Source organism: Bos taurus, chromosome 28, assembly GCF_002263795.3.
Source record: "Bos taurus isolate L1 Dominette 01449 registration number 42190680 breed Hereford chromosome 28, ARS-UCD2.0, whole genome shotgun sequence".
Lineage (NCBI taxonomy): Eukaryota > Metazoa > Chordata > Mammalia > Artiodactyla > Bovidae > Bos > Bos taurus.
The window spans coordinates 24,751,241-24,765,043 of NC_037355.1; the positions used below are offsets into that span (position 1 = coordinate 24,751,241).

Below are 13,803 nucleotides of genomic sequence, written 5' to 3' on the forward strand. Positions count from 1 at the left end.
CGCGAGAACAACTCTTTTGTCTCGCGAGAGCGGGGCCGGCCGGACTCCCTAGCTCTCGCTCCACCCACTTCTCCTCGCTCGCTCTCTCCCATCCCCCCAAGCCAGTAGCTCTGCTGCGCAGCTCCCTTAGCGGTTGCCACCGCTGGAGACGGTTGGAAGAACCGTTGTGGGAGCTCTACCCGAGGCGGGCGACTTCTACTTCCTCACAGCCAGACCCCGCGAGCACCGGAGTCGGCGCTACTGTCGCCCGACAGGGTATCTGAAGTAAAAGGGGGTAGGTTGGGCTGGTAGTTTCGAGAGCGGAGTCGGGAGAAGGACGGAAGAGCCACTGGGAGGGGGTGGGGCGGCGGAGTGGGGGAAGTGTAGAGGTCGCCACTTGGAGGCAGCCAGGCTGCGCCTCCCAGGCGATCTCCCACTTCCAGGAAGGCGGCCTGTCGGAAGGAGGATTAACTCAGGTGGAATTCAGTGGATGAAGCCGAGCCCCGAAGTGGGGGTCATCCAGCATTTCCCCTCCATTCCCTGCTGGTTTGGCCTCCGCCATTTTGGGTACGGCAGCGCGGCGCCCTCGGCTTCCCGCCCTTCTCCTCTTTCTGCTTTTTGCACCTCAGCTTCAGAAAACTGATTTAGGAGGCCGGTGGGTGGTTAAAGCTTCGCGGAAGGGATGAGGGTGGGAAGGAAGCGAGCAGGGAAAGGCTGGGCACTTGGGTGTGGGGAGGATCTGGGCCGTCGGGCGCGCTCCCGATGGAAATGGCGCCGGATGGGCCTGGCCTTCCACCGAGGCCTCCCTTCCTCCGCAGTCTCTGCTGGGCTACCTGGGCCGGCGGGACTGCGAGCGACTTCTGACGCAGATTCCCAAGATGAGAGAGGCTGGAGCTGGGGGAGGAAAGCCAATGGCGACGAAGGCGCTCAACTCCTAAATCCAGGACAAAGGAGGCAGACGGCCTCCTTTGTAATTCCGCCGCCCGGTGGCGAAGGTTTTTAAGCCAAGCTTGGCTGCCAGGCTAGGAAGTGGCGTACTCTCCCTAGCTCTCCGGTCTCTAGAGCAGCTAGATAAACGAAAAGTCTCCGGGGCGGAATAAAGGACGCTTAGCCGGCCCTTATATTCCACATTTGGAACTTCGAAAAGAGTACGTACTCATTTTCCAAAGGGTTCCCCCCCTCCCCGCCTTCCCATGCTTATCTTAAACTTATTGAAAGACTGTGGGTAATTGTTTTGTAAGCAGAAAAGCGAGTGATTTATCAAACAGGAATTTGAAATGGGCTTATTTCAAATAGATGAACTATGAAAATAGGCATTCTGAACCTTTGAGCGGGGGTGGGATGGGGTAATGGTTTTGTGTAGTTTGGCAAATACTGGGTTAGAATTAAATAGGAGCTTTATTTGGGGGAAACAGTTGTTAAAACACCACCAGTGATGGCAAAACTGTGTATAGGAATTAAGTCTCCAAGGATTGTATTTTGTGCAAAGATTGTAAGGCCATGGAAACAAAACACTTAAAAACACAGTTAGGGTTTATTTTGTTTTGGTAGCTAAGCCTGTTTTCTATTTGGTGTGTAGCATTGTAGTAACATTTTGACCAAGAAAATAAGCCTGCTCAACAGAAAGACAAACAGCAAGTTCAGTCATGTGATGTTGCGATGGTTTTAGTCCTTAGAACATTGGAGAATTGTGTCTGTAATTTTCATTGAAGCCGTACAAAAGGTGTAGGCATGGCTATTTTTACAGCTTTTGAAAAAATACAGTTCGTATTGCTGAAGATTTTCTGTGCTTCTCGTGGACTTTGAAAAGACAGCCCAGTTTCCTATAAATTATCAATAGTATGTGATGTAACAGCTTCCCTGATTGAATTACCCTAGAAACTTTTTTTCTTGCCCTCTTTTTCATCTGCATGGTAATTTGGAAATCCACCTAATTGCCCTAATATTTTTAATAACTGTTCTTACGGTGTTCTTATTTTGGTAAACAAGTGACTGAACTGCAGTGGCTGGTAACATTGTTCTAGAAAAGAAGCCAATCATTTTAGAGGCTTCACTTTAGGTAGTAGTGGTGTCTCTTATTTGTTTTTAAAATTAAGGAGCAAGCACAATGAAAGCGGAATGATGAAAAATTTCCGTGTTAAGTATTTTATCATTTCTTGACCAAATTTTGAGGTTCCTTGTCATTATTTAGCAGCAGTTGGGCTACCGTTTAGAAAGTTACTAATGCATCAAATCCTTATTTTGTGTATTATATTTATGAAGATGGTATATGCCTCTGTGTTACAAAGGAATTTTGTCTCTTGCCTTTGTTGGTCGCCTTTTCTTAACAGCTTTGGGATACAGTTCATATACCATAAGTTTCACCCACTTAAAATCATACAATATGTGGTCTTGTGACTGGCATCCTTCATGTAGCATAATGTTTAGGAAATTATATTTTAAATCTCATATAGAACTGACCAAGATTATCCTAGTATTCCAGCAGCTGGTATTCTAACACTAGGAATTCTTTAAAAAAAATTAGCCCCTGGACATTAGCCATTAGACCCTGTTGCAAAGAAAGGTTGAGATGGATTATCCTGAATAAGTAGTAAATGCTTATTTAGGTAGTTTCTGAGACAGCTTTATTAATGTATAAGAACAAATACTCTATTTTAATGAGTTAGGAATCCATCTTGGTTTTGTTTTCTAAATAGAATTCTAGGTTCAAAACTTTTGAGGAGATAATAGTGAGGCTTTATTGGGTACTCTTCATACACGTGGGATGGAGAGTTGGCTTATAAAATAGTTCGTCTTCCGAATCTGTTTAACTTAGCCCAATTTAAATTGTATTAACAGTCTGGTTTTTTTTTTTTTTAATAGACTATTTGTTTTATATAGATCTCATTGGTACAGGCTGATCCAAACATCAAAACTAGTTTCCTTGCTAGTGTTTCTTGCAAAGTGCTAATAATATTTATAGTAAAGATAAGTCAGTTTCCCTCTTTGGGAGGGAAGGAATTTGTTCATGAAACAGTACCTTTACACTGGGGGGAAAAATGTTCTAAATGATATAAAGCCACCACTTCTAAGATCTTTTCACAACAAATTAGATTGACTTTGCAAAGGTCTTAAGTTTTTCATTGGGAGGTTAACAAATGGGGGTTAGATCCTTTGCATTTTTTCCACTTCTGTTGCTAAATTCCCCTTTATAGAAAACGGTTATGTCTTGGGTTGCTGCGTTCTTTTTTGTTTTTGTTTTCCCCTTAAGAAAATTATCAAGATCTCCAAAATGTCTCCTTTTCCCAAAGCCTACTTTCAGGGGGACTAGCTGATTAAATTGTCTAGCTGTTTATGTATCCAAGTAAACCTTTCCAGAGACCCTCCTTTTTTTCCCCCTCTCTCTGCTTTAGACAATTCCTAAAGGTGCTTGAAAATTTAAGCCTCTGTTGACTTTGAAAAAAACTTGTAACAGTCCTTATTTCCTTTCAGGATTCAGGATAGGTTCCAATCCTTTAAGGTTTAGTTATTTTGTTTGTAGCTTATCTCATTAGTTTTACAAGGCCCCTTAGAATCCAGTAACAGTTGCCACCACTAAATGATTACTGTGTTGCAGACTAAGCATGGATTCTTCTGAGTCCAGTGAAGTATAAGTATGACTGCTACATTTTACAGTTGAATGCAGAGGTTAAGTAGTTTGCTTATTAATAAATTAAGTAGCAGTGAGTGACAGACTAGGGATTCAAGCCAAGAGTTTCCTTTGTCTTAAAAGTTCTTCCCAGTTACTTTCGTGCATAAGAGTTAGTTGTAATGTCAGATAAAATCTTGAACATCTGTGTCTAGACTGGCACTTAAGATAGCGAAAAAAGGCAGAGTCGGACTAAGCACACATGTGCAAAGCAAACAAGTACAAAGGTGATTCATATACAGAGGAATTTGCTGAATAGCCACATTTGGATAATTTCTGCATTAGCTTATTTTAAATGCATGGGTTCTAGGGGGAAATTTTTCCTCTTCGCAGATGCTACCCCAAACAGTTGGGTTAATAATTAGATCGTGTGAAATTAAGTATTAATGAATACTGCTTATATGAAATATCCTCAAGCTTAAAGGAATCAAGTGAACAAATTGTTTTGTTTACAGGGGAGGAGGTGGTGAGGGAAAGGTTTGAAATATTCAGGTGAGTAGGATTCCTACAGCTGCATAGAGAAATTTATAAGATCTGGTAAGTTTCTGCAGCTGAAGGACTTCTGCATTAACCTCTTGAAAATGTTTGGGAATTGTAAAAAGAAAGGGTGATTGTCTCAGGATGGGAATTTGGTGGATGAGTTCTTTTGAGGGGGGAAGGAGGGCTGCTTGTACCCTAACTTTTTGAATGTGATTGCATTAATTTAAAAAAAAACACAAAAAACTCAAGTAGTGAGTGAAGTGGTTTTTAATACACTATCTTCAATAATTGCCAAACAGATGGCTTTAAAAAGCTGTTTTTGGGTGCCCTTTTATCTTAGTTTTAAAACTCGGCCTAATTAAGTCAGTAATTTTAAAACTTGCTTTTGGGGAGTGTTTAAATCAGTTTTATAGTTAACAGGACTTTTTTCCCCCTTCGAAAACAATTTGGTATGTTCAGAATTACAGTGCATCTGTTAAGGTTAGACTTTAGTACCATTTTTCCAACATCAATAGGAGTATTCATTGTACTTCTGACTTAGGCTCTTACTGTGAATGGATGGTGGTACTATATACAACTTCGCAGGTTTTGTGTTTTTTTGTTTTTTGAAGAATTTGTGTAACTATTTCACGTGAATAATAAAACTTGGAAAATGTTAAGGAACATTTGAGACATGAAAAGATTAGAGTTGACATTAAGATGGACAGGGTCAAAAAAGTAGAGTTTGAACACTGATGGTAGAATTATGAAGTTTTCTTAAAATTACAACATTTTAATACTTAGAAATTCAGGATTGGGGGATGGGTTAGGTTTCACTGCCTTTACCCAGTCTTGTCTGCCCTGTAAGAGAAAGGTATTGTACCATTGTATAACCATATGTTACATTTGCTGTTGTGCACCACTGAGAGTTGGTTCTTCAGTACCTCTGGCAAGAGTGTATTTTGATTGACTGCTTTGTGTGCTTGTTTATTTTTTATAGCATTTAAATCAAACGGTATTGAGATGGATTGGGTTATGAAACATAATGGTCCAAATGACGCTAGTGATGGGACAGTACGACTTCGTGGACTGCCATTTGGTTGCAGCAAAGAGGAAATAGTTCAGTTCTTTCAAGGTACCTCTAGTATTAGTCAAAGTTTAGTAGTAGTTTAATTTTATATTTCTATTACTCAGTTTTTAATTTGTAAAACCCATTTGTTTGGGGGACTTTTTGAGTGTATCTGGGTTAATGTATTAAGTTATGAAATGTGCTCCAGTTAATATTCAATACAGAATGTGTAAATATGTAAAACCTAACTAATGTGCAATGAACATAATTGAAAGTAATTATGTATGATGAAATGAATCATGAATTAGCATATGGAGCATAGTTAAATTTTATTTTTTTCCATGTAATATTAGGTGGCCTTTTGTGAGTGTGTATGTAATTTTAAACGACATTGGTCGCAAAAAAACAAATTATATGATCCAGTAATATTTGAAAAGATCTTCCTTTGTATTATGGGGTGATGGGGAAACTAAGCTTTTTTTTTGTTTTGTTTTGTTTAGACTTGTTTTAAATATTTGATTCAGATGGGAATGTTTCAGCCTTTAACACTGTTCCCCTTGATGGGGTTATTTGTCCTTGGGTTAAAGGGTTGGAAATCGTGCCAAATGGGATAACATTGACGATGGACTACCAGGGGAGAAGCACAGGGGAGGCCTTCGTGCAGTTTGCTTCAAAGGAGATAGCAGAAAATGCTCTGGGGAAACACAAGGAAAGAATAGGGCACAGGTGGGGATGGAGAGTTTGGGATGGTGTTAAATTTTTATTTTTGGGGGTTGTGGGTCACTATTGCTTTAATGGGGGGGTAACAGTAACATTTTTCTGGGGTAGTTTAAAAGAATTGATAATTATCTAAATTTAACTTGGAAACTACAGATTTGGGTGGGGAATTAATGCTAATAGTTTGCTTAAATTAAAATTAGATTGTTTCCATTTTTCTGTAGGATGATGTTGATAAATGTTTTTGTATAATCAACTATTTTCTCTAAACATCTATTATATACTAAACAAAAAGAACTTGTATTTTGTGAATTGTTTTCAAATGACTTAATTTGTCTTTTAAAACTTAAATATTAATTATTTAAGTTTGTAGGTATAAAAGAATGTTAACTTTTGGTGTATTTAGGCAATTTTAATTGGGTTATATCTAGATGTAGAAAAACTTACTGCATTTTGCCCAGTATTTTATTTACTCTAATACATTTATGCTGAAACCTGTACCTTAAACCATTTTCAAATAGGTATATTGAGATCTTCAGAAGTAGCAGGAGTGAAATCAAAGGATTTTATGATCCACCAAGAAGATTGCTGGGCCAGCGACCAGGACCATATGATAGACCAATAGGAGGAAGAGGGGGTTATTATGGAGCTGGGCGTGGAAGTATGTATGACAGAATGCGACGAGGAGGTGATGGATATGATGGTGGTATGTGTATCTAATGAACAAAGGTTCTGTTGTCATTTTCTTAATGTTCCTGACACTTTGTCAAGAAATACAGAAATGGCAGTAATTTCAGTACCTACTAGGTTTAATAAATCTGTTCATACAAATGTGGATTCCCATGGGCAGCTATGGGACTTGATTGATGCATGTATTGGCACCTAGTTTACCTACACAAAAATTTTTAAGAGATTGCCATGTTTTGACCTTTTCTGTTTGGCATCAGGATAAAAATTTTTATGTCTAAATGTGTGCTTTTCATACAAGTGTTAACTGCTTTTTTAATATACACTAAAATGGGTGTTGAAAACTTGGTTGGAGGGGTTGCAAACTTGTAACAATATAAGTTAACCATAGTGCTTGTCAGAAGATACATTTTTATAAACTAGATAATAAAAGTTTATCTCTTGAAAGCTTATTCATGTATTTCTCCTTAAATTACACAGGTTATGGAGGTTTTGATGACTATGGTGGCTATAATAATTATGGCTATGGAAATGATGGCTTTGATGACAGAATGAGAGATGGAAGAGGTAAGTATTAAAGATGGTGATTTTAGGTGAAATTTAGTATTTGCTTTACATGCACTTAGTATAGGTGACTTGTATACAAAAATCAACTCAGGCATATTTCAGTGTATTCCTACATAGGGCTTTATATAGATAGATACTTACAGAAAAATTTCCATATGATACTTAGAAAAACTTAAGTGTTAGGATTACTTGGGATGCCGGTGAAAAGTGTGTAAACAGGGAAAGGTGTGTATAGGAAAGAAATAATCTTTGGAAATTTTATTTTTTAGGTATGGGAGGACATGGTTATGGTGGAGCTGGTGATGCAAGTTCGGGTTTTCATGGTGGTCATTTTGTACATATGAGAGGACTGCCTTTTCGTGCAACTGAAAATGATATTGCTAATGTGAGTAATTTTAGTAAGTGGTTTTATATATAATCATAGTGTCTAATTTGAGTATTCTATGTAACAAGTCAGTTCTAGTGGTTTGGTTTGGCTTTCCCAGACTGTGATTAGAAATGAGGAACTAAAAATAATGGTAGTAGATGGCTGCTATTACTGATTTGAAACTGCTTCATTACAAATTGGTTAGAAAATAAGCAAATTTCAGCCCTTGGGGCCAAGTCAATCACTCATTATTTGTTGAGACCCCAATGGCCTACAAAGCTGAGGGTATTTATCATCTAGCCCTTAAAGAAAAATTTTGCCATTGATCTTACTGGGAGCCAACTGGACTAATTTTCAGGTGCTTTGGGGGGTGACTTAAATCTGATTAACTTGCAGTTAGAATTAAATGATATATTTTGGGACCTATGCATATACAGTTGGTAGGTTTATCAGACTCTGTTCTGATTCATAATACCCAATTTCTCTGCATGTCAGTCTCTCGGGTCACTTAATTCAAACAATTTTGAAATACCTTTCTTGGGAGTGGGCCGAGGAAGCTTGCTTTTCTCTCTGAGTGTAGTCAGGAAAATGAGACTTCTTTCCTTAGAGTGTAAACTCTTCTCTAGCTTAAAATACTGTTTAATATCACCTGGGTTATTTTTAAAGATCACTTTGCATTTGTTTTAATAGACTTAAAACCAGTGTGCATGGTAATTGTCTTTCAGTAATCTAAAAAGTAAAATAAGTGTTTTCTTTAGTTCTTCTCACCACTAAATCCAATCCGAGTACATATTGATATTGGAGCTGATGGCAGAGCAACAGGAGAAGCAGATGTAGAGTTTGTGACACATGAAGATGCAGTAGCTGCCATGTCTAAAGATAAAAATAACATGCGTAAGTAGTATAACCCTCTCATTTGTGATTCCTCAAATGTAAGAGGTTCTAGGAGCTTAGTGGTCTGGGACCTGAAACCATGTGGCTGCTAATAAGCTCAGACTTGGCTTTCTGATGGGGCTCTCTATTGAAGAGTTTAACTCAGGCTCTTTATACTTCACCGATTATTAGAGCTTAAGTTACTAAACAGGGAAAATGTTTGTTGCACTTAAGTTTTTATGCCATTTGGAAACATTGATAACTTGGGTGAGTTATTTCTCCATGTCATCAAATTTGTTTTTAAGCCATTAATCTCCACTAGTGATTCCCAAATTTGAGCACACATCAGTCACTTGATACTTAATAAAAATAAGTTGCCCTGTATGCTACCCTCAAGGTGCTAATTCAGTTCTATGAAGGGCCGTGGAATACATATATATCAAGGGAAATTTTTTTTTTTTAATGGGCACACTGGGTCTTTGTTGCTGTGCAAGGGCTCTTAGCTGTGGCAAGCAGGGGCTACTCTCTAGCTGCAGTGTGTGGGCTTCTTATGGTGGCTTCTCTTGTTGCAGAGCACAGGCGCGCGGGTGCTTGGGCCTCAGTAGTTGTAGCTCTTGAGTGCAGGCTTAGTAGCTGTGGCACATGGGCTTAGTTCTGCAGCATGTGGAATCTTCCCAAACCAGGGATTGAAACTGTGTCCCCTGCATTGGCAGGCAGATTCTTAACCACTGAACCACCAGGGAAGTTCTGGAATTATTTTTAAGATGTATACCAGCAGGTTCTAAAATAATGAGTCAGCCCTTTTATAGATAAGGAAACTGAAGCGTAAAACACTTGTAACTAGTTCAAGCTTGAACAGTTTAAACGAACGTTAGATTTTAGTTGTATCGTCACTCCACTAGGAATTTGCAAGCATTCTTTTTCACATTAATGTTAGTCAATCTTTCTGCACTTATTTATAAATTTTATTCAACATTCTTTTTTCACCTGTTACTCAAAAGAACATCGATACATCGAACTTTTCTTGAATTCAACTCCTGGAGGCGGCTCTGGAATGGGAGGTTCTGGAATGGGAGGCTACGGCAGAGATGGAATGGGTATGTAAAGCTTTTTAAATATTAAGCCGAGTTAGACACTTAGCAAATCAATCTCAAACTTTTTTTTTTTTTTTAAAGATAATCAGGGAGGCTATGGATCTGTTGGAAGAATGGGAATGGGGAACAATTACAGTGGAGGATATGGTACTCCTGATGGCTTGGGTGGTTACGGTGAGTGTCTTTTACTCTGGTTCAGTTTGAGTCCCCATATGCGGTGCAGTTTAAAGTTCATATATTGTTCCTTTTTTTTAATTGAAGTATAGTTGATTTACAGTATTGTTTATATTTTTTAATAACTTATGCATTTGTATCCTCTACTAAACGGTTCTTAATGTCTTTTTTCCTAAGGCCGTGGTGGTGGAGGCAGTGGCGGTTATTATGGGCAAGGTGGCATGAGTGGAGGTGGATGGCGTGGGATGTACTAAAAGCATAACCACACATACAAAAGTCCTGACAACAGCATCTGGTCTACTAGACTTTCTTACAGAATTACTTTCTTTTGTATTTTAAGAACTTTATAATGACTGAAGGAATGTGTTTTCAAAATATTATTTGGTAAAGCAACAGATTGTGATGGGAAAATCTGTTTTCTGTAGGTTTTATTTGTTGCATACTTTGACTTAAAAAAAATAAATTTTTATATTCAAACCACTGATGTTGATACTTTTTATATAGTTACTCCTGAGGATGTGCTGCTTTCATAAGATTTGGGTTGGTGTATTTTACTATTAGCTCTACACGAAGTAGTTTAATCTTAAGAGGACAATGGTTCACCTCTGCATAAACTACAAATCTTAATAAGCAGACATCTGGAATAGAGCTTGGAGAATAATTAGTGTTACTTTTTAATTTCTCCTGGACAACACTGTAAATATAAAACCTAAAGATGAGTTTAGGTAACTTCAGGAGTATAAATTGGCTAATTCTATATTTTCAGACATTTATCTGGCATAGCTCTGAAATGTTAAAAATCCAGGAGGTATCTGGACTTAATGTATATTCATAATTGTGTTACCTGCAGATGGAAGTGTTGGAAGTTTAGATTCTAGCTCTAGACTTTAGAAGAAATCCCCTCAGCACTTGACTGAAGTACCAAAAAAATGTTTCCCAAAAGTGATAGTTGTAAGTTCTCAAAATGTCTTAGATTAGGTTAAGGTTCTCGGTGACAAGAGATTCACTACAAGTACAAAGGTATTTACCGTGGAGTATAATTCTCACAGGTGTATTCCGTTTCCAGCCAAATAGTTAAAGCATATGGCTTTTAAACTAACTGTATAGATAACTACTTTTTAAAAATGTAAGACACAAGTCTGTGTCTTGAGAGTGTTGAGATTGGATTCTGCATCTAATTTGTTTCGAGTTTTAGAGCCATTGTATTTAATAATTTTATGTAGCAAGGAAAAAAGGTGCTTTATTTTTAATCCCTTTGATCAATATGGCTTTTCTTCCAAATTGGCTAATGGATCAAAATGAAACCTGTCAATGTGAATTTAGTTATTGAACTTGTTACTTGTTTTTGCTAGAAATGTTATTAATGTAATAAATATCAGTATGGGAGATGAGTATGGCGTCTGTCCTAGAATGCTTTGTTGTCAGTTAATGATTAGAAACCAAATTGGTAGAAGGTACTATATCTAATTGAATATTAGACAAAGTGACAAAGGAATAATTGCTGCTGCTGTTAAAGAAGGCAGCTTGGTAGCATAAGTGGAACCTATCAACTGGAGCAATGATTCATCTTACTGCCTGTACTCACTCCCTTAATTACTAGGCTCACACCACTTTTCTAAAACAGGCTTAATTTTTCAGGTGTTTTATTTGTCATATAAAATTCACATTTTAGAGAAGTGTGAATATGAGAATTAACAATCACAATTCCTTGGCACCATGATAGCATTAGGTTACTACTAGATGAGGGTGTAACAGTACACAAAGTGCACAAAATACACAGTTCTATTACATGAAATCCAAAATTAGATTATGGTTTTTAGATACAAGTCAAAACAAAATGGAGCAAGTTTCAGTATTTTCTTAGAAAAAGCCTGCCTGCAAAAGACCCAAATCAATGGCAATAACATGAGTGGTGAAGAATTTAAATTGGGACTAAAAATCATGGTTTATTTGTTGAATGAAACCAGGGTTGGTATTTAAGAGAATCACATTTTAAAGTTTAAGCACAATAATAAAAAACAGCACTTGAAATTTTTCATTTTTGCTTATTCTCGTCATAAAAATGTTAACCCATCCCATCAGTACAAAACAGTTCAAAGAATATAATTCATGTTTCAAATACTCCTATCAGAGCATTAAAGACCACCTATAAATCTGTATGTCCATTCTGATTGAAGACTAAAAACTGGATTATGGAAAAGAAATCTGAAAGTAAAACAGTGGTTTCATACTTGGGCAACTTAGAAAATTAATTTTAAACCTCAACAGAAGTATGTACTCAGGATAACGATCCTGTAGAATAAGCAGTGCTATCTTAGTGGGGAGGGAGTAGCCATGCTTTATTTAGTAGTGCTCTTAGGAGTAATGTGGATACCAATAATGGCATGTTTAAAAGGTACAAACTCAAAAGTGCATGACTTAAGACTTAAAAAAGTAGAACCCCAAGTGGTGATGCTGTTGAAACGGTTAATTATACAAGGGTAGTTTTAAAGATTAATTAAATTCTTGGTATGCTATAAACTATTAACAGGGATTAGTGTTTACTGACTTTATGCTTGAAATAGTTCAAGTATATATGTAATGGCAGGGCTCTAGGTCCTGGCTTGGAGGTGCTAATAAATGGTATTTTACTCTACTGTAGTAGACTGCCACAGTGTAATGCTTCCTAAAAGTTACTGGGCTGGAAAGGTAATACAGAACTTTTTTTACTCAAACCTGTCATAATCAAAGGCAAAGTTTAACTGTATTTTAGATTTGTCCTTAAATGCTAAGGGAAAATCAGGAGCCTATAATCCTGGCTATTACATTTTTTTCTAGGAAAATTTATGTTTTGACATTTTTTTGGCCATGCCCATGTGGTATGCAGGATCTTAATCCAGGGATCCATCCTGTGCCCCCTTGCAGTGCAAGTGTGGAGTCTTTACTAGACTGCCAGAGCAGTTCCTATGTTTTGACTTTTAAAGGTGTGAGTCCCCCCTAAGAAATGGATATAACTTTTCAAAGTATTTGGAGACAAAGTAATACCTCTTTAAACCACTATATCTGAAAGTTCAGCAAAATACCACATTGACTATAGAGAAGGAAGGCATTTTCTAATGCAAAATGGGCAGAGGAGGGGAAGCAGATAAATACAGTTGACACTTTACCAAGGTAATGAAAAACCTGTTGAAATAGTAATACTAAAATGTGCATTTCCAGTCGTTCTTGGAACTGTGAGTCTTTAAAGTGCATTAAGAAAAAATTACAGGCACCATCAAATATCAATTTGACAATCTGGAGAAGAATAATCTGAAACTATTTTTCAGAAGGCCTTTGCAAAATAAGGCAAACATGTAGGCTATGCTCTCTGGCCTCTCCATGGCACTAAGAAAAGAGTTACATAATAACTACTCAGACAGCATCTGTACCAGTTTTACTTTCACATATTCAACTCACAGGGATTCTTAATGTATAATTTGAGATTTTCTTTGCCATTTTTATTCAAAAATAACAGGGCATGCTTTAAAGTAACCGTAGCCTAATTCCTGACTGTAGTTATCATGTAACTCTTTTCTTAATGCCATGGAGAGGCCAGAGAGCATAGCCTACATGTTTGCCTTATTTTGTAAAGTGAAGTCGCTCAGTTGTGTCTGAGGGTTGCAAAGCGTCGGACACGACTGAGCGACTTCAGTTTACAAAATAAGGCAAACATGTAGGCTATGCTCTCTGGCCTCTCCATGGCATTAAGAAAAGAGTTACATGATAACTACAGTCAGGAATTAGGCTGAGGTTACTTTTAAAGCATGCCCTGTTATTTGAATAAAAATGGCAAAGGAAATCTCATACATTAAGAGTTCCTGTGAGTTGAATATGTGAAAGTAAAACTGGTACAGATGCTGTCTGAAAGCTGCTTAAGGGCTGTCTGAATACATTGTACACACGTTCATATGTAACATTCATCATTCATTGTAGGTACTTTTCATACATTAGTTCTGGAATATTATGGCAAGTTAGATGAGCATCTTTGAATTAGCAATGCGTGACAGGAATCACAAACCCGTACTGGCTTCGGTGAAGAAGGCAAAGGCAGTTCGTTGTCAGAACAGGCATTACAGAAAATTTCCCCACAATTTCTACAGTGGTGCTATTAAATGGAAAAATCAGAGGAAAA

The 13,803-nt window shown here is 37.6% G+C and overlaps 2 protein-coding genes across 13 annotated transcripts in view; one reads left to right on the forward strand and one right to left on the reverse strand.

Moving 5' to 3' along the window:
* The first annotated feature begins 90 nt into the window (after positions 1-90).
* On the forward strand, positions 91-11,044 carry HNRNPH3 (heterogeneous nuclear ribonucleoprotein H3). 9 transcript variants are annotated; one of them, XM_024986730.2, is made up of 12 exons: positions 129-274; positions 423-546; positions 798-1,127; positions 5,106-5,240; positions 5,762-5,900; positions 6,413-6,597; positions 7,059-7,145; positions 7,415-7,530; positions 8,271-8,406; positions 9,387-9,482; positions 9,561-9,653; positions 9,831-10,133. In XM_024986730.2, the coding sequence occupies exons 4-12, from the start codon at positions 5,129-5,131 to the stop codon at positions 9,905-9,907; spliced, it is 1,041 nt and encodes a 346-aa protein (XP_024842498.1). In that variant the 5' UTR covers positions 129-274; positions 423-546; positions 798-1,127; positions 5,106-5,128; the 3' UTR covers positions 9,908-10,133.
* A 235-nt stretch (positions 11,045-11,279) lies between these two features.
* RUFY2 (RUN and FYVE domain containing 2) overlaps positions 11,280-13,803 on the reverse strand; it is a 44,863-nt gene continuing 42,339 nt past the window's right edge. For 3 of the 4 annotated variants that reach the window (XM_024986722.2, XM_059882566.1, XM_024986723.2), the window contains exon 18: positions 11,280-13,776. In XM_024986722.2, the coding sequence (XP_024842490.2) occupies positions 13,633-13,776 (144 nt within the window). In that variant the 3' untranslated portion in view covers positions 11,280-13,632. The remainder of the gene's footprint in view (positions 13,777-13,803) is intronic. The other variant, NM_001206707.1, reaches the window with a different exon arrangement.